Consider the following 27937-nt stretch of genomic DNA (forward strand, 5'->3'; position numbering starts at 1 on the left):
ATGAGGGGGCACCTGAGGGTGCACCTGAGGGGCACATGAGTGGGCACTATGGAACTGACCTGCTCCTGTCCACACATTGGGGGCTCTTTTTTCATGTAGAACACATGTCCCTCAAAACGTCTCGTCCCTGGTTATAAACGTGCACATAAAGTCACAGATCCGTTGTTTGGACGCGCTCGTATGGGTTACAGGAAATTTGAAGCTGATTTTCAGAATTTCTTTTAAAAATAAGAAAGTGAATTTTAATATATGAAACCTGTTTGAAGAAATAATACCCTTCACTTGGGGAAAGAAGGAAAAGGTTTGACAGGGCTATAATTTATTAAGCATAGTGCCAAAAGTTTGGTGAATTAGTCATATATTTTAAGGGACTGTTCTGGAGCTTTTAAAAGTCCGTCACTGTCATCAGTCTTCTCATCAGGGACACTGCAGCAGCATGAGTGTGGAGCGGAACAGGCACGCCCCCCTCTGCGTACCCCCATCACCCTGTACCACCACCTTCACCCTGTACCGCCACCATCACCCTGTACCACCACATCACCCTGTACCACCATCACCCTGTACCACCATCACCCTGTACCACCACCATCACCCTGTACCACCACCATCACCCTGTACCACCATCACCCTGTACCACCACCATCACCCTGTACCACCACCATCACCCTGTACCACCACCTTCACCCTGTACCGCCACCATCACCTTGTACCGCCACCACCATCACCCTGTACCACCACATCACCCTGTACCACCATCACCCTGTACCACCACATCACCCTGTACCACCACATCACCCTGTACCACCACATCACCCTGTACCACCACATCACCCTGTACCACCACCCTGTACCACCATCACCCTGTACCACCACATCACCCTGTACCGCCACCATCACCTTGTACCGCCACATCACCCTGTACCACCATCACCCTGTACCACCACATCACCCTGTACCACCACATCACCCTGTACCACCACTATCACCCTGTACCATCACCCTGTACCACCATCACCCTGTACCACCACCATCACCCTGTACCACCACCATCACCCACCCTATACCACAGCCACCTTCACCCTGTACCACCACCATCACCCTGTACCACCACATCACCCTGTACCACCACCATCACCCTGTACCACCACATCACCCTGTACCACCACTACCACCCTGTACCACCACCATCACCCTGTACCACCATCACCCTGTACCACCACCATCACCCTGTACCACCACCTTCAACCTGTACCGCCACCATCACCCTGTACCACCACCATCACCCTGTACCATCACCACTATCACCCTGTACCACCACCACCATCACCCTGTACCGCCACCATCACCCTGTACCACCACCTTCACCCTGTACCACCACCATCACCCTGTACCACCATCACACTGTACCACCACCATCACCCTGTACCACCATCACCCTGTACCACTACCATCACCCTGTACCACCGCCACCATCACCCTGTACCACCACCTTCACCCTGTACCACCACCATCACCCTGTACCACCATCACACTGTACCACCACCATCACCCTGTACCACCATCACCCTGTACCACTACCATCACCCTGTACCACCGCCACCATCACCCTGTACCACCACCATCACCCTGTACCACCATCACCCTGTACCACCGCCACCTTCACCCTGTACCACCACCATCACCCTGTACCACCACCATCACCCTGTACCACCACCTTCAACCTGTACCGCCACCATCACCCTGTACCACCACCATCACCCTGTACCACCACCTTCACCCTGTACCGCCACCATCACCTTGTACCGCCACCACCATCACCCTGTACCACCACCATCACCCTGTACCACCATCACCCTGTACCACCACCTTCACCCTGTACCACCACCATCACCCTGTACCACCATCACCCTGTACCACCACCATCACCCTGTACCACCATCACCCTGTACCACCACCTTCACCCTGTACCACCACCATCACCCTGTACCACCACATCACCCTGTACCACCACCATCACCCTGTACCACCACCATCACCCTGTACCACCATCACCCTGTACCACCACCATCACCCTGTACCACCATCACCCTGTACCACCACCTTCACCCTGTACCACCACCATCACCCTGTACCACCACATCACCCTGTACCACCACCATCACCCTGTACCACCATCACCCTGTACCACCACATCACCCTGTACCACCACCATCACCCTGTACCACCACCATCACCCTGTACCACCACCATCACCCTGTACCACCACCATCACCCTGTACCACCACTATCACCCTGTACCACCACCATCACCCTGTACCACCACCATCACCCTGTACCACCACCATCACCCTGTACCACCACCATCACCCTGTACCACCACCTTCACCCTGTACCGCCACCATCACCTTGTACCGCCACCACCATCACCCTGTACCACCACCATCACCCTGTACCACCACCACCATCACCCTGTACCACCACCATCACCCTGTACCACCACCATCACCCTGTACCACCACCATCACCCTGTACCACCACCATCACCCTGTACCACCACCATCACCCTGTACCACCACCATCACCCTGTACCATCACCACTATCACCCTGAATGGTGGCGCTCAATGGCCGCTCATGAAAAAACAAAAGTTTTGTGTTAAAATATTTGTTGGATGTATATTATCATTGTTACCCTGGGTTCTCTCCAGCTTCCTCCCACCGTCCAATCACATTCATGTGTGAGGCAAAAAACCTCTCATTTGGCCATAGTGGATGAATGTTCGTGTGTCTCTGTCTCTGTGTTCACCCCTGATCCACAGAATCAAAACCTTTTGACAAAACAACAAAAACAGCAGATATTGATGTCATGTTTGACTTTGTAGCAGCTGTGATAGGTCATTAATATTGGCTTAAGAAAGCACACATCTGGTTATTAGCTTTGCTCGGCAGGATAGTTTTGAGATTGTTCAGAAATAGTTTATTCAAACTATTTTTCTGGCCTCCTTCATGCAAAATGAAAACAAAAGCAGTTTTCCATAGTAACCGGATACTTTCAGTTTGTATTGTGAGATTAAAACATGAGCTAAACATTTTAGTATCAGTGGGGCTGAAAACAAAAGTAACTTAGGTTTGAGGTGTCTGCTCCAGTGGACTTTTGTGGATCTATAGAGAGCAACATATTTAATACTTCATACTGTGTAAAGGGCTTAAGGGAAAACTGATTATCAGCTCTATCCTCGTGTATTGGGGCAACAGCAATAGATGGGACTTTTTTCCCCACTGTCGCCCTCAGATGCAACTGTTGTTCTGATTTTGGGCGTCACAAAAATAAATTGAATTGAATTGAACATCACCAGAAATATTTCCCGTGTCAGAAAAGTGCTGGTTAAACGCATCACAAATATATTTTTCCTTGTCAGATTAGTTAAGTTGTTCATAATTTGATTTGGTAAAGAGGGAGCAGACATGAGTGATCCAGGTGTATTCATCTGAGTTGTTCACATGTTGCTGATGTTCAGTGGTTCTCAGTGGAGCCTCAGCCCTTTGTTCCACTGTTCTCCACTGCAGCCTCCAGCTGACGAATGGGTTGCAGTTCCTCTCCTTCTTCTATTCCTTCTTTTCTTCTCCCTCCTTTTTTATCCCCTCTCTTACAGTTGTCTCTTACTGTATACTTACATTCACCCTTTCCTACTCCCAGTGTCCTACTTGTTGTTCCTTTTCCACTGAGGGAACAATACAAGCAGGTGTTGCGCATCACTTCCCGCGCTCTTGCTTTCATCACATCCAAAAAACAAGGCAAACTCAAAAAAACAAGGCCATGTTGCATTCGCGAGCACAGGCAGTAGATTAGAAGCAGCCACTGTTTCTTCAGCGCCAGCTCCTTGTCCTCTTTTGCTGGTGTCAGATATAAATTTAGAACTGTCGCAGCGTGGGTTTCCTTCTCGTTACAACATTGACTTCTTTAATAAGGGATTTTGACTTCAGGGCTTTGAAAAAGTGCATTCTTTGACTTTACTGGGGGGGTTGTGACGGAAAGTTCCACAGTAAAGCATTGAATATATATATATCCTGCACTCATTCAACAGATTGTCTTATTTTTCGTTTGCAATAAAACATTCTGTGAAATGATTTGAGGCAAAGCGAGCACAATGTGATGGAGACGCTGCAGGTGAATGGGAAACAATCTTACATTTAGAGATATACATTTTAAACTTGTCATCCAGGTTTATGTGATGGCCTTTATTTCCCTAGATATCTATTGTCCATGGCCCAAACACAGAGTTCTGAAATCGAGTGGGTGATGTTTTCAAAAACTGTGTTGATCTCTAATATTATTTTAGCAACTGGACAGTTGTTTTTATTTTATTTGTTTTTATTTTATTTTATTTTTATTTTATCGTTATTTAATCTTTTTTATTTGATTCTATTTTATCTTTATTTAATGTTTTTATTTTATATTTATTTAATGTTTTTATTTAATTCTATTTTATCTTTATTTTATGTTTTTTTATTTTATCTATCTTTATTTTATGTTTTTATTTAATTCTATTTTATCTTTATTTTATGTTTTTTTTTTATTTCATCTTTATTTTCCCCCTCCATTCCTTATTAAGAACTGAGAGGTTTGTTTGTTTGTTTGTTTGTTTATTAGAGTTTTGCTTATAAGAGTTCTTCTATTAAGAGTGTATTTTTTAAACTTCCTATAAGTTATCTGTCCTTTTCCTCTGTATCTACCTGCGTTGCAACAGTGAAATTTCCCCATGTGTGGACAATAAAGGAATATCTTATCTTAGTTCCGAAACACACAGCAATTACCTCTATAGTTTCTCCAACAGTTAGAACCTCCCTGTGAATAATGAGCACTTTGACATCATGTTATGAAACAGAATTCCCTCTAAATGTATGATTTTGTGGTTCACTGAGATATATGTATATGTTCCCATTCTTCGTCAGTCAAAATAAAATCACCTCTCTTTACTTTTATTTTTAACGTAATTAGTAGAGTATCTGCCCAAATTGTTAATACATTTGCATCATTTAAATATTATTTCCCTTGAAAGTTCTGATCTATAAGCCAAAAGGTCACAGTGGTCATTGCTTAATTTAATTCATTGGTTATAATAACTCAGTCAGAGGATTCTTTCTAAGTTATTTAAATGGTTTTCTTGTTGGTATATAATATTTCATCTTTGTTAGTATCTTTGACAGCTTAATTGGACTCAATATGCCGTTAACATGAATAGATGTTATTCTCGTCAGACCATTGTATTAACTTTGTTGAAAACATTCTTATAAATCTGCTTTTGTTACATAACTCTCAGGTCAAACACAACATACAAACTCACATGTCTCCAGAAAAGTCCAGGCCCCTTCATTGAAACAAAGGGAAAAAGGCGGGAATGTCAAATTGCTCAAGGATCTGACAAATGCCGATGCCTCCTCCGGTGTGGTAAATCTTTTTATTTTATTAAGCAGAGCGTAATCCAATTTCTATTACTTCAGGCAAGATTTCACTTGATCATATGCTTTGTGCTCCTTGATGACTCTGGCAGAGGAAAAGAGAGGCCCATGGTAACTCTGGAGGAGCTGCAGAACAACTATTAGTCGTGCACTACACAATTTTGACCTTTATGGAAGAGTGGAAAGAAGCCATTGATAAAAAACAGCCATAAGAAGTCCTATTTGCAGTTTCCCCAGAGGTCATGCGGGGGACACAGCAAACGTGTGGAAGAAGGTCCTCGGGTTTACCATTTTGGTCCATCCATCTTCTTCCGCTTATCCGGAGCCGGGTCAAGGAGGCAGCAGTCTAAGCAGGGACTCTCCCCAGACACCTCTCCCCAGACACTTCCTCCAACTCCTCCGGGAGGATCCCGAGGTGTTCCAAGGCCAGCTGAGAGACATAGTCCCTACAGTGTGTCCTGGAAGTTCTCCGGGGCCTCTTCTCGGTGGGACATGCCCGGAACACCTCTCCAGGGAGGCGCCCAGGAGGCTCCGGAACAGATGCCCGAGCCACCTCAGCTGGCTCCTCTTGACATTGAGGAGTAGCGGCTCTACTTGGAGCTCCGCTCATGTGGCCGAGCTCCTCACCTTATCTCTAAGGGAGCGCCCAGCCACCCGGCGGAGGAAACTCATTTCGACCCGCGATCTTGTCCTTTCGGTCATTACCCAAAGCTCATGACCATAGGTGAGGGCAGGAACGTAGATCGACCGATAAATCGAGAGCTTTGTCTTTCGACGCTGCACTGATCCACCTGTCAATCTCCCGTTCTATCCATACCATTTTGGTCTAAAAGTAAAATGCTATGTGTGGTATAAAAGTGATGTGGCACATGACTCTGAACACACCATCTGTCCCACTGTCAAACATGATGGTGCAGCATCATAATGTGGGGCTGCTTTTCTTCTGCAGTGACAGGGAAGCTGCTCAAAGTTGATGGATGGAGCCAAATACAGGGCGATCTTGGAAGAAAACCTGTTTGCGTCTGCTAAAGACTTAAGACTGGGGAGGAGCTTCACCTTCAGCAGGACAAATGGTCTCAAACCAAACATATTCATGTGTTAGAATGGCCCAGTCAAGACCAGACTTAAATCCTATCAAGAATCTGTGGCAAGAACTGCTGTTCACTAACGCTCTCCATCAAATCCGACAGAGCTTGAGCTCTTTTGCAAAGAAGAATGGGCAAAAGTGTCAGTCGGTGAGCAAAGCTGTACGGACAAACCTCAAGAGACGAAAAGCAGTTCCACAAAGTATTGACTCTGAATACTTTTGCATGCTTTAAAGTTTTTGGTCGTGATGTGATTAAATGTTGAAAAGCCACTGTATTGAGCTTATTTCATGCTGGTTTGTTTCATTGCTCCTGTTTACACGGTCGTCTTCTCTGCTCCTTCTCGGAGCCTCACAAAAACACTTCTCAATTTCCCAGATTTGTGACTTTGAAGGTTTCTCGTTTGCTGCTAATCAAACTATTGCAGATGGAGCCCCCAGGGAGAGGCCGGTCTGCTGTTTCATATGAGAAACAGGAACAATCAGAAACCAGAAAATTTGTGCTGATGAACAAAACATGAAGAAAAAAACAACTTTATCCTCAATCCCAGTACAGTTATTGTTGTTTTTTTTCACATTTTTTTTAGCCCAAAGGCTTTATTAGACAGGAAAAGTATGCGTGAAATGGGGGATGAGAAAGAACGGGATTCCAACTCACGACCCTGTGGCCGGCTGCACCTGGAGCCTGGCAGCTGTGTGCTGTGCCATTCAAATCATCCAAATATTGCGTAATTAAATAAAAAAAAGTTTACTAAATTCCAAAGGTGTTTTCTCTGGAATCTAAGTCTGACTTGAGTCATTAGAACAAAAATAAAAATGTCCCTCCCCATTTCTATGTTTGCGAAGAAGAAGAAGAAGAAGAAGAAGAAGAAGAAGAAGAAGAAGAAGAAGAAGAAGAAGAAGAAGAAGAAGAAGAAGAAGAAGAAGAAGAAGAAGAAGAAGAAGAAGAAGAAGAAGAAGAAGAAGAAGAAGAAGAAGAAGAAGAAGAAGAAGAAGAAGAAGAAGAAGAAGAAGAAGAAGAAGAAGAAGAAGAAGAAGAAGAAGAAGAAGAAGAAGAAGAAGAAGGAGGCTGGAGGGTTGAATTGCACTGTAAAAGTAAAGTTACTTTTCACAAGGCCGCGGTTATTTTATTACGTGGTTTACGGATCCGCCGCACTTAGATGATTGATTTCTAATTTATAAATAAAATACATTATTATTATTTGTTTTTATAAAGTACCGCCGACAACACAAAATAACATTAAATGAAATATAAAAGTGGTATTAAGTCAAAAGACTTAATACCCCGCCTGAAGGAATTTTTCGCCAAAATCCTGCGGGAGTCTGTGACGGAGGAGCTTCGTCCCTGCGCGGTCCCGGAGAGAGCGTGCGCGCCCGTTTCCTTGTCTGCTGCGCACTGAGCCAAATTCCTTATATCAAATACACATTTTAAACCCGTTTACCACATTTTCTCCAGCGCATTTGCCATGACTAACACACTTAGAAGCCTCAATTCTACCAATGCAAAACATGTTAAATCTTCTGTTACACTCACCTCTGCGCCGCGTGTATCTTATTATGTCATTCACTTTTAATTCCTTTTGAATATGTATGTGAATTATAGGTCGAGATAAACATTATACAATAGAAATGGCTTTATTAGTATCGATTAGTATAGTTTGTTTTTTAGTTTTCCAGCGCAAGCTTCTGCTATATCTACCACAGTCAGACCCTCGCCCCCTCTACAGTCTTTCACTAGTACTACAGCTTCTACAGCTTGGTCCAGCTCTCGTTTTGCCTCCGTGTTCCTTAAACCAATGAGAAACAAAGGCTCATTTTTGTCCGATCAGGGCCATCGATCTCCCGCCCCTCTGCATATTTCCTCCTGTCCTGTCTAATGTGCTATTGACCTGGCCTTCACTCTGCTGTCAGCTCACAAACACCCAAACGGACAAGCAGCGGCTGGCTAACCTCCATGTATCTCCATCACTATTGATCAGTGCTTAGAAAAGCTCATAGCAGGGTTGCCATGTGGGAAAATGTGATGCTAATTGTTCGGTCTTGCTAGATTGTACTGCGCTAATACAAGCAAGGCAATTAACAGACATTAGGCTTTTACGTGACTATAACACACATACTTATTTATATGAAAGAACACATTTTGCCAAATTGACCTTTTTATGCACTTTTAAACCATGTTCTAACACTGGTTCCTCCACAAAAACATACTTGTTTGATGAATCCTGTTTACAAGGTTCTCTCGCTCTAATCCCCGCGAAAAAAACACTAATTTCCCAAATTTGTGACGTTAAAGTTATAGCTGCGGAGGTCTCCCGTACTGTGTTGAAGCAAGCAACATGTATTTGTATAGCACAATTCCTACACAGCGCCATACAAAGTGCTTTACAATCATTGAAATACATCAAAATCACAATACAAATATAATTTAAACATATAATCGATCAAACACATAAAAGCATTAAGCAATTAGAAGAAAAACAGAAATAAATCGTTATGAGGTAATTTTGCCTCAAAACACAATCATTACAACTGCTTGCTTAAATTAGCATGTCGGGGGAAAGCTAGCTTTTGTTTATTTCCCAATGGTACATCCCTCTGCTGCCAGTAGATGGAGTGCTAACACAATTCTTGATTAGGGAACGCTTGACTGATATAAAGCGAAGCGTACTTTTCAATATATAGTTTGCTGTTTTATGTTGTCAAAACTAAAGTGTTTAAATGGCAATGACAATACTTATAATGCATAATACGTGTTTTTTAATGATAGAAACAGGTTCATTGACTTTCTGTTGAACTGCAGAACTGACTATCTGTGTTTTACAAAGAGTCTGACACAAACGCAGGAGCATTCTGGATGACTCAAACAGAATGAATCAGAACACAACTGGAAGTGAACGGTGAGGGAAATCCATTATAACCGTTCAAACCGTTAAAAGCACGAAAAAGTCAATTTGTTGGCAATATGTTGCCTTTTATAATTAGTTGAGTAATTTTCAACTTATTGTGGCTGAGAGCTTATCATTTCAGTCTTAAAGTGAGAAGGTCCTTGGTTTGAGTCCCATAAACTTGTGGAAAAGACAAATGTTCTTGATTAAAGATTGTTGTTGTTGCAGGGATTTATTTGCAAAAAAAATCTTTCTGTCGCATTACTTTAAGATAAGATAAGATATTCCTTTATTGTCCCACATGGGGAAATTTCATTGGTGCAACGCAGGTAGATACAGAGGTAGATACAGAAGAACAGATCACTTATAGGAAGTCTGAAAAACACTTTCAGTAGAAGATCTCCTACAAATAAATAAAAACTCCCATAGACAAATAAATAAATACCATTGCATGTGATCCCGACAGTAATTGCACATGAATATGTGTCACGACAGCACATAGATTGCACATGAATTTCACAGTAATTGCACATGAATTGCACATGAATTCCAACAGCAATTGCACATATGACAGAATTGCACATCAGTATTAGGTTAGGTCAGTATTGCGCCGGGATAACGTGACGATCTCCGGGTAAGACGACTGTTCTCCGCAGTTTCATGAGTTCCTCCTTTGTGGAAACGCGGTACGGCACCGGCCGGGGGCGGGGCCGGAGCCGGGGGGCGGGGCCGGAGGGCGGGGCCGGAGCCGGGGGGGGCGGGGCCGGAGCCGGGGGACTCAGAGCCAAGACACATCGCAACGACACGACGAAAACACTCAATCCAGCCGAATAAAGTCAAAACAAGTTGAATTAAAGCGATTCCAGTGCGTGTCCCGATCGTTCGTGAAGTTCCTCTTTCATATAAACGTGTATATAAACGTGTACCGACGACACGCCGTACTTTAGCGCGGCCGGAGGGCGCGGGGGGGGGGCTGGTGGGCTCACTCGGAGCTAGCTCACGTCACAACAACACAACGAACCTAACGAAAAACGCTCAAATCCATCCGAAAAAAGTCAAAAACAGTTGAATTAAAAAACTATTCCAGCGCGTGTCCCTATCGTACAGTAAAGTAGAAAAAATATACTAACTATATTTACAAAATATAGGAGATAAAGCACAATAAGTGTGAGAAAGAAGAGAGAGCGTTTACACCGGGCTGCCAGCTGTACCAGCGCCTTATGACGTATGACCTTTACATTTAAATTGAATGGTGTCACCACATGGCAACTAGAGTAATTGATGTCTAGTGTGTTTCTTGGTAGTTTACACACCAAATGTATCTATTTATTTTATATCTATTCCATACATTCCATGCATACGCCCGCGTTAAAGCCACAAGAATGCATTGCTCATCCACTTTAATGACTGTAGCTTGTCTTTTTTATTTCATATCTTTTTGACCTTGCGTCTTAAAGAGTTAACTCTTTTAAACCTAGCATTTTTCTTACAACTGGTGCCACCGAGGCAGTGTTGTACCAAGAGTGTGGAGTCAGTGTTTGCCCGAGGGCTCTGGAGCGACGAGGAGCCATGAGGAGCCATGAGGAGCGATGAGGAGCCATGAGGAGCCATGAGGAGCGATGAGGAGCAATGAGCAGTGATGAGGAGCGATGAGGAGCGATGAATGAGGAGCGATGAGGAGCGATGAATGAGCGATGAGGAGCGATGAATGAGGAGCGATGAGGAGCGATGAATGAGGAGCGATGAGGAGCGATGAGGAGCGATGAATGAGCGATGAGGAGCGATGAGGAGCGATGAATGAGGAGCGATGAGGAGCAATGAGCAGTGATGAGGAGCGATGAGGAGCGATGAATGAGGAGCGATGAGGAGCGATGAATGAGCGATGAGGAGCGATGAATGAGGAGCGATGAGGAGCGATGAATGAGGAGCGATGAGGAGCGATGAGGAGCGATGAATGAGCGATGAGGAGCGATGAGGAGCGATGAATGAGGAGCGATGAGGAGCAATGAGCAGTGATGAGGAGCGATGAGGAGCGATGAATGAGGAGCGATGAGGAGCGATGAGCAGCGATGAGGAGCGATGAATGAGGAGCGATGAGGAGCGATGAGCAGCGATGAGGAGCGATGAGCAGCGATGAGGAGCGATGAGGAGCAATGAGGAGCGATGAGGAGCAATGAATGAGGAGCGATGAGGAGCAATGAGCAGCGATGAGGAGCGATGAGCAGCGATGAGGAGCGATGAGGAGCAATGAGGAGCGATTAGGAGCGATGAATGAGGAGCGATGAGCAGCGACGAGGAGTGACAAGGAGCGACGAGGAGCGATGAACAGCGACGAGGAGCGATGAATGAGGAGCGATGAGGAGCGATGAATGAGCGATGAGGAGCGATGAATGAGGAGCGATGAGGAGCGATGAATGAGGAGCGATGAGGAGCGATGAGGAGCGATGAATGAGCGATGAGGAGCGATGAAGAGCGATGAATGAGGAGCGATGAGGAGCGACAAGGAGCGACGAGGAGCAACGAGGAGCAATGAATGAGGAGCGATGAGGAGCGATGAGGAGCGATGAGCAGCGATGAGGAGCGATGAGCAGCGACGAGGAGCGATGAATGAGGAGCGATGAGGAGCGACAAGGAGCGACGAGGAGCAACGAGGAGCAATGAATGAGGAGCGATGAGGAGCGATGAGGAGCGATGAGCAGCGATGAGGAGCGATGAGCAGCGATGAGGAGCGATGAATGAGGAGCGATGAGCAGCGACGAGGAGTGACAAGGAGCGATGAGGAGCGACGAGCAGCGATGAGGAGCGACGAGGAGCGATGAATGAGGAGCGATGAGGAGCGACAAGGAGCGACGAGGAGCAACGATGAGCGACGAGGAGCAACGAGGATCGATGAGCAGCGACGAGCAGCGACGAGCAGCGACGAGCAGCGATGAGCAGCGATGAGGAGTGACGAGGAGCAACGAGGAGCGATGAGGAGCGACGAGGAGCGATGAGGTGCGATGAATGAGGAGCGATGAGGAGCGATGAACAGCGACGAGGAGCGATGAATGAGGAGCGATGAGGAGCGATGAGCAGCGATGAGCAGCGACAAGGAGCAACGAGGAGCGACGAGGAGCGTCGAGGAGCGACGAGGAGCAACGAGGAGCAACGAGGAACGAGGAGCGACGAGGAGCGACGAGGAGCAACGAGGAGCAACGAGGAGCGATGAGTAGCGATGAGGAGCGATGAGGAGCGACGAGGATCGATGAGCAGCGACGAGGAGCGATGAGCAGCGATGAGGAGTGACGAGGAGCAACGAGGAGCGATGAGCAGCGATGAGGAGCGACGAGGAGCGATGAGGAGCGATGAATGAGGCGCAATGAATGAGGAGCGATGAGGAGCGATGAATGAGGAGCGATGAATGAGGAGCGATGAGGAGCGATGAGCAGCGACAAGGAGCAACGAGGAGCGACGAGGAGCGACGAGGAGCGACGAGGAGCAACGAGGAGCGACGAGGAGTAACGAGGAGCGATGAGGAGCAATGAGCAGTGATGAGGAGCGATGAGGAGCGATGAATGAGGAGCGATGAGGAGCGATGAATGAGCGATGAGGAGCGATGAATGAGGAGCGATGAGGAGCGATGAATGAGGAGCGATGAGGAGCGATGAGGAGCGATGAGGAGCGATGAGGAGCGATGAATGAGCGATGAGGAGCGATGAGGAGCGATGAATGAGGAGCGATGAGGAGCAATGAGCAGTGATGAGGAGCGATGAGGAGCGATGAATGAGGAGCGATGAGGAGCGATGAGCAGCGATGAGGAGCGATGAATGAGGAGCGATGAGGAGCGATGAGCAGCGATGAGGAGCGATGAGCAGCGATGAGGAGCAATGAGGAGCGATGAGGAGCGATGAATGAGGAGCGATGAGGAGCAATGAGCAGCGATGAGGAGCGATGAGCAGCGATGAGGAGCGATGAGGAGCAATGAGGAGCGATGAGGAGCGATGAATGAGGAGCGATGAGCAGCGACGAGGAGCGATGAGGAGCGATGAACAGCGACGAGGAGCGATGAATGAGGAGCGATGAGGAGCGATGAATGAGGAGCGATGAGGAGCGATGAATGAGGAGCGATGAGGAGCGATGAGGAGCGATGAGGAGCGATGAATGAGGAGCGATGAGGAGCGATGAATGAGCGATGAGGAGCGATGAATGAGGAGCGATGAGGAGCGATGAATGAGGAGCGATGAGCAGCGACGAGGAGTGACAAGGAGCGATGAGGAGCGATGAACAGCGACGAGGAGCGATGAATGAGGAGCGATGAGGAGCGATGAATGAGCGATGAGGAGCGATGAATGAGGAGCGATGAGGAGCGATGAATGAGGAGCGATGAGGAGCGACAAGGAGCGACGAGGAGCAACGAGGAGCAATGAATGAGGAGCGATGAGGAGCGATGAGCAGCGATGAGGAGCGATGAGCAGCGACGAGGAGCGATGAATGAGGAGCGATGAGGAGCGACAAGGAGCGACGAGGAGCAACGAGGAGCAATGAATGAGGAGCAATGAGGAGCGATGAGGAGCGATGAGCAGCGATGAGGAGCGATGAGCAGCGATGAGGAGCGATGAATGAGGAGCGATGAGCAGCGACGAGGAGTGACAAGGAGCGATGAGGAGCGACGAGCAGCGATGAGGAGCGACGAGGAGCGATGAATGAGGAGCGATGAGGAGCGACAAGGAGCGACGAGGAGCAACGATGAGCGACGAGGAGCAACGAGGATCGATGAGCAGCGACGAGCAGCGACGAGCAGCGATGAGCAGCGATGAGGAGTGACGAGGAGCAACGAGGAGCGATGAGGAGCGACGAGGAGCGATGAGGTGCGATGAATGAGGAGCGATGAGGAGCGATGAACAGCGACAAGGAGCGATGAATGAGGAGCGATGAGGAGCGATGAGCAGCGACAAGGAGCAACGAGGAGCGACGAGGAGCGTCGAGGAGCGACGAGGAGCAACGAGGAGCAACGAGGAACGAGGAGCGACGAGGAGCGACGAGGAGCAACGAGGAGCAACGAGGAGCGATGAGCAGCGATGAGGAGCGATGAGGAGCGACGAGGATCGATGAGCAGAGATGAGGAGTGACGAGGAGCAACGAGGAGCGATGAGCAGCGATGAGGAGCGACGAGGAGCGATGAGGAGCGATGAATGAGGAGCAATGAATGAGGAGCGATGAGGAGCGATGAATGAGGAGCGATGAATGAGGAGCGATGAGGAGCGATGAGGAGCGATGAGCAGCGATGAGCAGCGACAAGGAGCAACGAGGAGCGACGAGGAGCGACGAGGAGCGACGAGGAGCGACGAGGAGCAACGAGGAGCGATGAGGAGCAATGAGCAGTGATGAGGAGCGATGAGGAGCGATGAATGAGGAGCGATGAGGAGCGATGAATGAGCGATGAGGAGCGATGAATGAGGAGCGATGAGGAGCGATGAATGAGGAGCGATGAGGAGCGATGAGGAGCGATGAGGAGCGATGAATGAGCGATGAGGAGCGATGAGGAGCGATGAATGAGGAGCGATGAGGAGCAATGAGCAGTGATGAGGAGCGATGAGGAGCGATGAATGAGGAGCGATGAGGAGCGATGAGGAGCGATGAGCAGCGATGAATGAGCGATGAGGAGCGATGAGGAGCGATGAGGAGCGATGAATGAGGAGCGATGAGGAGCGATGAATGAGGAGCGATGAGGAGCGATGAGCAGCGATGAGGAGCGATGAGCAGCGATGAGGAGCGATGAGGAGCAATGAGAAGCGATGAGGAGCGATGAATGAGGAGCGATGAGGAGCAATGAGCAGCGATGAGGAGCGATGAGCAGCGATGAGGAGCGATGAGGAGCAATGAGGAGCGATGAGGAGCGATGAATGAGGAGCGATGAGCAGCGACGAGGAGTGACAAGGAGCGACGAGGAGTGACAAGGAGCGATGAGGAGCGATGAACAGCGACGAGGAGCGATGAATGAGGAGCGATGAGGAGCGATGAATGAGGAGCGATGAGGAGCGATGAATGAGGAGCGATGAGGAGCGATGAGGAGCGATGAGGAGCGATGAATGAGGAGCGATGAGGAGCGATGAGGAGCGATGAATGAGCGATGAGGAGCGATGAATGAGGAGCGATGAGGAGCGATGAATGAGGAGCGATGAGCAGCGACGAGGAGTGACAAGGAGCGATGAGGAGCGATGAACAGCGACGAGGAGCGATGAATGAGGAGCGATGAGGAGCGATGAATGAGCGATGAGGAGCGATGAATGAGGAGCGATGAGGAGCGATGAATGAGGAGCGATGAGGAGCGATGAGGAGCGATGAATGAGCGATGAGGAGCGATGAGGAGCGATGAATGAGCGATGAGGAGCGATGAATGAGGAGCGATGAGGAGCGATGAATGAGGAGCGATGAGGAGCGACAAGGAGCGACGAGGAGCAACGAGGAGCAATGAATGAGGAGCGATGAGGAGCGATGAGCAGCGATGAGGAGCGATGAGCAGCGACGAGGAGCGATGAATGAGGAGCGATGAGGAGCGACAAGGAGCGACGAGGAGCAACGAGGAGCAATGAATGAGGAGCGATGAGGAGCGATGAGGAGCGATGAGCAGCGATGAGGAGCGATGAGCAGCGATGAGGAGCGATGAATGAGGAGCGATGAGCAGCGACGAGGAGTGACAAGGAGCGATGAGGAGCGACGAGCAGCGATGAGGAGCGACGAGGAGCGATGAATGAGGAGCGATGAGGAGCGACAAGGAGCGACGAGGAGCAACGATGAGCGACGAGGAGCAACGAGGATCGATGAGCAGCGACGAGCAGCGACGAGCAGCGATGAGCAGCGATGAGGAGTGACGAGGAGCAACGAGGAGCGATGAGGAGCGACGAGGAGCGATGAGGTGCGATGAATGAGGAGCGATGAGGAGCGATGAACAGCGACGAGGAGCGATGAATGAGGAGCGATGAGGAGCGATGAGCAGCGATGAGCAGCGACAAGGAGCAACGAGGAGCGACGAGGAGCGTCGAGGAGCGACGAGGAGCAACGAGGAGCAACGAGGAACGAGGAGCGACGAGGAGCGACGAGGAGCAACGAGGAGCAACGAGGAGCGATGAGCAGCGATGAGGAGCGATGAGGAGCGACGAGGATCGATGAGCAGCGACGAGGAGCGATGAGCAGCGATGAGGAGTGACGAGGAGCAACGAGGAGCGATGAGGAGCGATGAGGAGCGACGAGGAGCGATGAGGAGCGACGAGGAGCGATGAGCAGCGATGAGGAGTGACGAGGAGCAACGAGGAGCGATGAGCAGCGATGAGGAGCGACGAGGAGCGATGAGGAGCGATGAATGAGGAGCAATGAATGAGGAGCGATGAATGAGGAGCGATGAATGAGGAGCGATGAGCAGCGATGAGCAGCGATGAGCAGCGATGAGCAGCGACAAGGAGCAACGAGGAGCGACGAGGAGCGACGAGGAGCGACGAGGAGCGACGAGGAGCGACGAGGAGCGACGAGGAGCGACGAGGAGCAACGAGGAGCGATGAGGAGCGATGAGGAGCACACCACCGCAGGCACTGGAGCGGATCATGGCCTAAAGGACAAATGTCGAGTTTTATCAGAGAACCTAGAAAAGCAGCGCCAAGCGAAGGGAAAATATGAATATGCCATGATATTTCCTTTAGTGCAACTCTGAATAATAATGTTGTTTTATGTAGAGTATTGTTTTTCGTAGCAAGTACACTTTACTCTTACTATAGTGATTTTGGTAGAAATGAAAACAGACTCTCAAATAACAATTTTATTGGTGCCTCCCGACAAGACCAGTTTTTATTACTTTTACACCTTTTTTACACCTTGATAATTTTTAAGACGAGTAAAAGTGAAAGTGGAACCTGAGTGAACCTTTCCCATGTTTGTATTGTTTTCCAGAGTGATCAGCAGAGCTCCCGGCCTGAAGCTGGTGGTGGAGACCCTCATGTCGTCCCTCAAACCCATCGGGAACATCGTGGTCATCTGCTGTGCGTTCTTCATCATCTTCGGCATCCTTGGAGTCCAGGTGAGGGCGGCCATCTTGGTCCGTGGATCAGCAAAGGAGGAACAACGTTGCAGTACTTGTCGTCGAGTTATTTTGATTGTCATATCTTTGTTTTTTGCTCCCACGTTGCAGCACAGTCAGGTTCACATCATCAACTCAGGCAGTGGTAGTAGTTTATTTCTTTGATCATTCAATTTAAACCTTTTCCAATCAGTAGTTTACTCCATTACCACCAAAAAAAGCACCAAATCAACGAAATAGAAAACACAGAACAATAGAAGTTATCACACATACCAGTGCCAAGAACCCCAATTCCTATTAAGTCAGTGGAACCACATAGTCCCCCCTGCTCGTGTCCACCCAGCAAGAGTGGCTGAAAGTGGATTTGGCATTTAAATTAACATTGTGTCGAAATGTTACGTCCTTCATCCTTCACACTCCTTTTGAGATCTGTGAACATGGACATAAAACTGTGACGCACAAACGCTCAAACAAACTGAATGATATGAATCTGTTGTGTCCAAGTCACTTCCTTTGTGGATGAATGAATGAAAAATATCTCTTAACAAAGGCAAACGATCAGCAGGTTTAGATGATATTTTCACATCTAGAGTTATGGCCGTCTCTCCCATCAGCAGTATGGCGCCCCACTGCTCTCCTCCTCACCCATGTCATTGTGGCCTGCTCATCCATCTCAGGGAGGTAAAGAGGTTTCACATTCCGTTATTGATGGATGAGAGTTCGCATCTCTCCTTCTTTCACGGCGCCAGAACTCAATCATAGAGCAACTATCTCCTGCGCTGTGACCTTTGGAACACGCCGTCCTATAGATGCCTCCTGCTGAGGCCCAAAAGAGCTCTTCGCAAACAACAACATCCTCGGCAAATACTGTATGTTGGAAGGTTAACAGGAATTGCTGTTTTAAATCATTAATTTTTCAATTAGCCATATTTGGTATCTCAGTTGTGAGAAACCTTGTATCACAAGACATTTTGTACATGAATAAAGCTGCTCTGCTCCACTGTTCTCACAGTTATAGTAGACATGAACTCTTGATTTGCCAAACAGTATGACATCATCAAATATTTGTAAGATGTTTTTTTGCGTGGTTATATGTTACATGAGCACGTGTTTCCCGGCTAAGTTACAGACTGACCGGGTGTTGGTAGCGTCATTGTGAAGAGCTGCGTTGGTGCTGATGGATAAACCAAAGAGTGTTTACAATACAACCACATCCATCTAGGTGCATTTGCACTTTTACTGATTCCAGAGTGGTTTACAGTTCATATATTTTCCTGCAGTAATATCCTTGCAGCCTGCATCTTTTAGTCATTATATTTTTTGGATGCTAAAACTCCCGTTTGCGAACATCAAATGGCTTACGCTGGAAAACCATTAGGAGTAGTTGCTATCAAACGGCTAATCTTCGAGTTTGGAGGTGAACACTCATCCACGTTGCCACTGCCGCCCCAAAGTCTCAGAACATTTCCCCCATCATCATCATCATGGATTTTAGCCATTATTAATGAAGGGCACTGTATTGTCCCCACTGCTCTGGTTTCACCTGAGCATGCACACACAAGGACAAACTCTATAGGGGCAAGAACATGTCCTTGGTGTACAGCCGCAGTGCTCATGTCCGCTCAGCATCTGTCTAAGTGGCAGATTAATGATGGGACCACAACACATCGCGGAGAGTGGCACCATTAACCCGTCGTTAAGGGGAGAATTATACAGCTGGAATCATCAGTGCTGTCACACACGACCAATCATACATTTAGAAGTGACGCTGAGTGTACATACTCTTTATAAGTAACGTTTTGGTATCTTAGTTCTGTTGTTGTTTGTCTGTTTGTTATTGACAAAAAATTATGGAGGGAATATTGCTGTTAATAAACATAACAATATTCAAAAATAATAATATAATAGCAATATTTGTTTTTGTGTGTACATGTTGGTTCCTAGTATGGTAGAATCATTTGCTCTAAAATATAATGTAGAAATAGGGTATAAACTACATTAAAGTACATCATGTTTAAGTTTAAGTGTTAGTTTAAAAAAAATTGAACTGAAAAACAGGCGTCTTCACTGTGAGCGGCTTCTTTCCTTTGAATATAATACTACACATTATGTCAGCTAAATTTATTTTGATCATTCATTCATTCAAAAAATCCAATTTCGTCAGTTCTAATGCGTCACAGATTTCTTGTCTGTATCAGTTTCAGTCACGTCAAAGCAGCTATTCTGTTTTGACTTCTTTAAACTATAATCCAGACTTCTGAACTGCTCTCTAAACGCCTTTGATCAACTTAAAACGATGAAAACCAAACTGATTCTCATGAAGTATGCATTTTGAAGTCAGTCAAAGATAACAATGGATCAGATCTGTCCACACAAAACCAGAGGTGGTTCATTTGACCACAAAAAGCCTGTCTTGTCTCTGTCCAGCTGCTGCCAGGAAACTTTAAAAGAACAATCGCAGTGGCCATTACAATCAGACAGCGCTTAATGCATTATACAAATATGCTTTTCCCATTCGCTCTGCCAAACGTTTCTGTTTCAATGTCTCCACCAAACTCTCTGTGATGAATGAATCAAAACTATGAGTCCACAGAATAGATCAATGCTAATCTTTTCCAAATCCATTGATTTGTTCAGACTTTTCCCTGTTTCCATCTAGACAAGGATTGTTCATATTAGCCATGATTGTCCTGGATTAGTCCTGCTTTAGACTTCGAGTAGTCCTCTTTTAGACTTTTAGGTTTAGTACACGTGGTTTAGTACACATGGTTTAGTACATATGGTTTACTACACATGGTTTAGTACACATGGTTGAGTACATGTGGTTTAGTACACATTGTTTAGTACATATGGTTTAGTACACATGGTTTAGTACACATGGTTTAGTACATATGGTTTAGTACACATGGTTTAGTACACATGGTTTAGTACATATGGTTTAGTACACATGGTTTAGTACACATGGTTGAGTTCATGTGGTTTAGTACACATGGTTTAGTACACATGGTTTAGTACACATGGTTCCGTACACATGGTTTAGTACACGTAGATTAGTACACGTGGTTTAGTACATGTGGTTTAGTACATATGGTTTAGTACACATGGTTTAGTACACATGGTTGAGTACACATGGTTGAGTACATGTGGTTTAGTACACATTGTTTAGTACATATGGTTTAGTACACATGGTTTAGTACACATGGTTTAGTACATATGGTTTAGTACACATGGTTTAGTACACATGGTTTAGTACATATGGTTTAGTACACATGGTTTAGTACACATGGTTGAGTTCATGTGGTTTAGTACACATGGTTTAGTACACATGGTTTAGTACACATGGTTCCGTACACATGGTTTAGTACACGTAGATTAGTACACGTGGTTTAGTACATGTGGTTTAGTACATATGGTTTAGTACACATGGTTTAGTACACATGGTTGAGTACATGTGGTTTAGTACACATGATTTAGTACACATGGTTTCGTACACATGGTTTAGTACACGTAGATTAGTACACGTGGTTTAGTACATGTGCTTTAGTACACGTGCTTTAGTACAGATGGTTTAGTACATGTTGTTTAGTACATGTGGTTTAGTACACATGGTTTAGTGCACATGGTTTAGTACATGTGGTTTAGTACATGTGGTTTAGTACACGTGCTTTAGTACACATGGTTTAGTGCACATGGTTTAGTACATATGGTTTAGTACATGTGATTTAGTACATGTGGTTTAGTACACGTGTTTTAGTACACGTGGTTTAGTACACGTGGTTTAGTACACGTGCTTTAGTACACATGGTTGAGTACATGTGGTTTAGTACACATTGTTTAGTACATATGGTTTAGTACACATGGTTTAGTACACATGGTTTAGTACATATGGTTTAGTACACATGGTTTAGTACACATGGTTTAGTACATATGGTTTAGTACACATGGTTTAGTACACATGGTTTAGTACACATGGTTTCGTACACATGGTTTAGTACACATGGTTTCGTACACATGGTTTAGTACACGTAGATCAGTACACGTGGTTTGGTACATGTGGTTTAGTACATATGGTTTAGTACACATGGTTTAGTACACATGGTTGAGTACATGTGGTTTAGTACACATGGTTTAGTACACATGGTTTCGTACACATGGTTTAGTACACGTAGATTAGTACACATGGTTTAGTACATGTGCTTTAGTACACGTGCTTTAGTACAGATGGTTTAGTACATGTGGTTTAGTACATGTGGTTTAGTACACATGGTTTAGTGCACATGGTTTAGTACATGTGGTTTAGTACATGTGGTTTAGTACACGTGCTTTAGTACACATGGTTTAGTACACGTGGTTTAGTACATGTGGTTTAGTACACGTGCTTTAGTACACATGGTTTAGTACACATGGTTTAGTACATGTGGTTAGTACACATGGTCTAGTACATGTGTGTTTTTGTTTACTTCAAAGACAGGAGATATGTTCACATTTTTGTCTCTCTTTGCATTAGGTCAGGATAATTTTTATCCAATTATTTTCCAAACGTTTTGAAATATCTGCCAAATATAGGCCAAAGTCTCCTCTGTCTGGAATATTCCCAAGTTAAATGGACCTACATTTTCTTCTATACATTTAGAAATAAATCAGCATTGTCATTTGATAATATGTATTTTGAACACATCTGTTTCACTCCCAGGTTATTGTGTTTTCTGTACCTGGAACTAGTCGTAGTAGAAGTTGAACCCTTGAGTAAGGCACAAGTACGGTGGCCCCTATGGTTCACCACAACAAGCAATTGAAAAGCAAACAACACAACAAGTCCAAAAGTCCAGGCTCAGGAGGAAGTCTGTGCCAAAATGCAAATTCCTCCAATAAAATGTGTCTGTGTTTTTCTTTCTCCAGCTTTTCAAGGGGAAATTCTTTGTCTGTCAAGGAGAAGATGTGAGGAACATCACAAACAAGTCCGACTGCCATCAAGCCAACTACAGATGGGTCAGGCACAAGTACAACTTTGACAACTTAGGCCAGGTACGGCGACACACGAGCGTGATGAAAGACATTGTGGACATTGCTTGATTCACTTTTTTTCCTGGACAGGCCTTGATGTCTCTGTTTGTCCTGGCATCTAAAGACGGCTGGGTGGACATCATGTACGATGGACTGGACGCTGTCGGAGTGGACCAACAGGTCGGTCAATGGTCACATTTATACAGGTTTTTCTTGCCTGACCCGCCAGCCCTGCCCACATTCTGTTCGAATGCGTAAGGGTCTGGAATCCGAGTCAGAGCCAATGAAGTCGTCGGTCATCCATTTACCCATCCAATCCCAGTTGGAGGTTTTAACGAGTCACACTGAGATACGGAAGTAGCTCTTCACCCCCGATCCAAAACATTCAAGATGGCTGACCCGGCTCGTGACCCGGCTCGTGACCCGGCCCGTGACCCGGCTCGTGACCCGGCTCGTGACCGAGTGTTTACTTCTGCTCTCGCTTCGGTTTGTCAGGAAAGTCCGCTCTACTCGCTGTGATGAACGTGCGTTAGATGCGGTTATACGAAGGGCGTCATCGTGATTCAGGAGAGATTTTCTGCGTTCAGGACGGATAACGCGAAACACGCCTTCAGGGTTTATGTGATTGGTTCTGTCTCTGCTCTAAACTCCGCCCTAGGAATTGAACCGCAGCGGTCGAGCCCCAGACCCTCACACAGTTTTGAGTCTGTCAAAACGTATTGGGAACGGCTGGTCAGGCAAGCGTTTTTCTACCTTCAAGGCGCTCAAAGCGCATTACATCAAGGAACCAGCCACACGTTCACACACACGTTCACACACACATTCACACACCAGTTTTACGCAGACACTGAGGGCGAGGCGGGTTAAGTGTCTTGCCCAAGGACACAACAACAGTGTTCCCCTGAGGCAGTTCTATGGGCCAGTGGATCTGAGCAGCATTCGACCTTCTGACCTTCAGATCAGACAGTCACTCAGCGTTAGCTCCTCCCTTCAGACAGAAATAAGACAGTGACTCTCCAGTTCTCTGTCAGAGGAAGTGAAGAAGCCACTTGAATGATCGGCAAAACAGAATAACTTAAAATAACTGAATAATTTGGTAAAAAACAAGATTACTGCAACAATTAAGTGACTAATTGTGTCTCATAGTCGTATTTTTGTAATTGGAATAGTTATCTGAACTGCACAGACTGTAAAGCACATACAAAAATACCTTTTCTATAACAAGTACAGCAGAAGAGTATAATAATACACTGAATATTATCTGAGAAGCTTCAGTCACCGTATTTCAAGCTTTATTTGTGTGGCATTTAAAGAGTCTCAATGTACAAAATAATCTGTGTTTTTCTGATTTACCTGCGCTCCACATAATGTATTTCAAAAATGAATCGCAAATGTAAAAAAAATGGTTGTTGTTTTTGGTATTGATTATTAGGTATTTGGTTTTTTTTGCACGAGAATCAATATTTTTGGATACATTGTAAGTATTAGTATTAAAATTGCTCTGCCCATCACTGAATACATTTTTTTATTATTTTTTTATTATCATTTTTTCTTTATTTTTATTTTCCGTATCATTTGTTCTGCTTTTGTTCTTATTTTACCCCCTCTTCTGGTGTTCTAATTGTTGTTGAGTTTGTGTATGTTTTATGTTCTGATGAAAAATAAAGTAGTAAAAAAAATAAAACAAATAAAGATCCATTCTCTCCTCTTGTATGGCAGCCCGTCATGAACTACAACCCCTGGATGCTGCTCTACTTCATCTCCTTCCTGCTCATCGTGGCCTTCTTCGTGCTCAACATGTTCGTGGGCGTGGTGGTGGAGAACTTCCACAAGTGCCGGCGCCACCAGGAGGCCGAGGAGGCTAAGCGCAGGGAGGAGAAGAGACTGAAACGCCTGGAGAAAAAGAGACGGAGTAAGGAGAAGGAGCTGGCTGGTCGGTAGTCTTTCCACATCTTTCTGAGTCCTGCTTGAAACCAGCTTGAGCTTGAGCTTCAATTTTGACTTTTTTGTTGTTTTTTTGCTTTTTGATTTTGCCGAATCGGAAAGAACGCAGTTAGCTTCAGTAGTAGAACCCTCAACCCCAACCGTCTTCCAAACGTACTACTCACGCTGCAAAATGAGAAGATCTACATTAGCTGACATACAATTTGAATATGAATCTTTTATGAGTAGTTTTTACTAGATTCATTTCGTTAGTAGGTTTTTTGATTTGTTTCTGCATATTTCTGTCTGTTTTCTGGCAATTTATTTTTGAATTCAATCAATAGTGTTGCAACAATTAATTGACTAATTGTGATGATAAAAAAAATAATCGTAGTGGTATATTGCTAATAATAATCGTTATTTGGACTATGCAGACTTTAAAATGCATACTTTTTATTACAAAGACAGCTGCATTATTACATCAAAATAACAGCTTACACTTTATTCGTAAATATTCTCTATGCAGAAGCCTTCAGACACCATATTTCAACCTGTATTTAATTAAAAATATATTTAAAAAGTGCACAATAGAATTATAATTGGGTAAAAACGATTCCAACACAATGTTAAAAATGCTACATTGCTGAGAGGTCATTTGGCATCATGTGACCAAAAATACATTGAAAGCAGTGAAAATATGAAACAAGCTAAAAGCATCTAACTCAACAGTAAAATCTACTCAACACAAGATTCGTAAGCTAACATAGATAATCCCATTGTTAGCAGCGTGAGTTACCTGGCGTTCCATTGGTCGTCTGCTCTGTTCTGCAAAACCTCGACGGGCGCTTTTTTCACATTTTTAACTTTTCATTTTCATAACTGGGAATATAAAAAAGCTTTCGTGGGGCCCATTTGCCGAGCTTGAACAGTTGACCACATGGCGTATCCTCTCCTACCTAGCTAGCCTTGCCTGGTTAGCCTAGCGGCGCTCTTGACGGCGCCCCTCGAAGCATGGTGCATGGTGCTGGTTTTTAGAGCTAGACGGAGGAGGTTGTCGTTGGATTTTTGGGGGTTTGGTGGATGTAGACGTACCTCTCCTCCGCTCACCTCTTTGTGCATGCAGGTTAGTACAACCGAAGGAGTAGGAATACCGCACCATTTTGCTAGCTTATTTTTGGATATCGCTAGCAGTTCCGCCATCTCGTGCTCCTCTTCTTCGGTTGTATAGGCGACAATCTGCTTGGTTTTTTATTGTTTCTTTTTTGTCCTTCTTTCCACTGTCTCCTATTTATCGCAAAACTTAGGCTAACGCTAGCATTGCAAGTGTGGCTAGCTAGCATTCAAACATTCTTGAATTCTTTTATCAAGCTTTAATAACTTGTTGAAGGAGCAGTGGACATTTTTGAATTTTAAATATTTTTTCCTTTCTTGAAAGCACTTTTTCTTTTTACCCGGTAATGCAATGTACTCTTGAGAAATACAGATGAAAACAATGAGCTTTTTCCTTTTAGGAGGCGAGCCAACTATCCCTTTCTTTCCAAATGCTTACAACACAAACATTATCACTAACTAACTTTCTTGGAAGTCCGTTTTTTGTTTCTCCAGATTTCTTCACTTCTTTTTGAGTTCTTTTCCTGGCATTTTTGATTCACCAGGATGTCATTTTTTGTATTCTCATTGGAAGCAGATGTCTGTTGTGTAGACTTGGTGTTCTCGGTGATGTGAGGGTACTTCACGGAGGGTACTTGTCTGTCTTAGGTTGTAGGACTGGACTCAGAATTGTTGGAAAGACGAGCAGGAACACAAAACCAGCTTTTAACTCTCCATTGCTTCCTTCTGGTCTTACTCCATCCCTCGTTCCCTCTTTCTTTCTCTTTGACTCTCTTAATTCTCCCAACATCCAGTCTTCATTTTAACAGCAAATTGTATTTTAGTTGGATTTTAGTGCTTTTAGTGAGTTTTTCCAAGGATTCTTTTTAAGCTTTATTCTATGTCGGTGTAATCCCTCATTCCTCAAGCTTTATTCTAGTTTTAGTCAAATACAAAATACAAACAGCTATTTGGACAACATTTCAAATCCATTCATTCAACAACACAAAAACGACTTATGTTTAGAATAATATGCTACTTTTCTGGTGTACTACTACTGTACTTGTCGCGTACCATGGAGATGTTACTGCTTCGCGTGGAATGTTCCATGGTATGACATTAAACAAATCTGTCTTGCAATACATGTATTCTTACCGTGAGTGGGCTCGCCTGTTCACTGATCTGACCAGTAACTTGGTCACCTGCTCGTCCCTGCGGTTTAAAGCCATACTGTGGAGTATTTCAAGCAGGGTGCAGCTCCCCCACCTGAAAATCTACACACTGCACCATCAAACCCTTTCATACAGATCTTATCCCCCACTCGTTTAGCTTTGTTGAGCTCGTTATTAGTTCATCAAAATATCTCTACATCTAGTCATAGTTTTAGTTGTTAGCGTTGACCAAAGGTAGGTCCACAAACTGAACTCTGCTCCCTTCCTCTCTCTCTTCTTGCTGTCTGCTTGTCCCACGACTAACTGGCTTTCATCCCTCCAGATATTATGGTCCCGGGGGTGAGTTGGGCCCTATCAGACGGCACACTCAAAGGTACAGAGCATGTTCTGTGTGTCCCGTTTTGAAAAGCAAAAAAAAAAAAAAAAAAGTTACCCACGTTTATTTTTTTATTTTAATTTTCAACCACCAAACCACCCCAACCAACCACCACCGGCCACGAACACCCTCCATGGGGCGCTATAGGGTCCTCCTCAGTCCAGCTCTCTCCCATTCGCTCGCAGTCAGTCAGATGCTGTGCTGTTCTTTTCTCTGTCGTGAGTTTGTCTCCTCACAGATCCATCCACTGTCCACACTGCACCACTCACATCATGACGCTGACCTCTGACCTCTTCAATGCCCAAACTGTGGCGCGGGAGCCTCGGAGGGCACAATGTCGCCAAAGCAGCGCTGGAAGAAGTGCTCAATGTTGTCACTTTAAGGGCACGTACGGGATGTCGTTCAGTACAGATAAATGCAGTTGTTAGGGTCAAAATGAGACCACAGAGTGTGTTCTGCTTCTTTTTATTGCTATTTATTCTCTGAAAACTAGGAAGTGCGCTGTTAGCATGCTAGTTGTTGTTAGTATCAGTGTGATGTCAAAACTGCACTCTGAACATTGTGAAAAATGCTTTAAAACTCTTATTATGCACGGAATGTATTTGCAAAGTGAGGAATAAGTTTGGAGAGTTTGAACTTAACTGGGGATGTTTCACTCACGTGTTTTAAGACAGTAAAAATCAGTTACAGCGCATTCTGCTCAGATACATGAACTTTGAAAGTAAAAAGTATGTATTTCTCACAGATTTTGAGGATTTGTTGAAGTGTGATTTTGATGAAGAATTGTACTGATCTTTGGTCAACAGTAGCAATTTCAATCCATTTCTTAGCTCTTCTTGAGAATTTTAAGCATATATCTTAGTTTGCTCAAAGTTCAACTCAAAGCCTTTAGGCAGCAT

The 27937-nt window shown here is 45.4% G+C and overlaps 1 protein-coding gene across 12 annotated transcripts in view; it reads left to right on the forward strand.

Moving 5' to 3' along the window:
* cacna1g (calcium channel, voltage-dependent, T type, alpha 1G subunit) overlaps positions 1–27937 on the forward strand; it is a 296305-nt gene that overhangs the window by 190375 nt on the left and 77993 nt on the right. For 7 of the 12 annotated variants that reach the window (XM_072455513.1, XM_072455523.1, XM_072455524.1 and 4 more), the window contains 5 exons: positions 17348–17474; positions 22374–22499; positions 22569–22658; positions 24198–24390; positions 26985–27035. In XM_072455513.1, coding sequence (XP_072311614.1) covers positions 17348–17474; positions 22374–22499; positions 22569–22658; positions 24198–24390; positions 26985–27035 — 587 coding nt within the window. Of the gene's footprint in view, positions 1–17347; positions 17475–22373; positions 22500–22568; positions 22659–24197; positions 24412–26984; positions 27036–27937 lie in introns of all 12 variants that reach the window. The other 5 variants (XM_072455518.1, XM_072455519.1, XM_072455525.1 and 2 more) reach the window with 2 other exon arrangements.

This window comes from Eucyclogobius newberryi, unplaced genomic scaffold, assembly GCF_026437365.1.
Source record: "Eucyclogobius newberryi isolate DKJ021-1_F unplaced genomic scaffold, fEucNew1.0.hap1 SCAF_20, whole genome shotgun sequence".
NCBI classification, from domain to species: domain Eukaryota; kingdom Metazoa; phylum Chordata; class Actinopteri; order Gobiiformes; family Gobiidae; genus Eucyclogobius; species Eucyclogobius newberryi.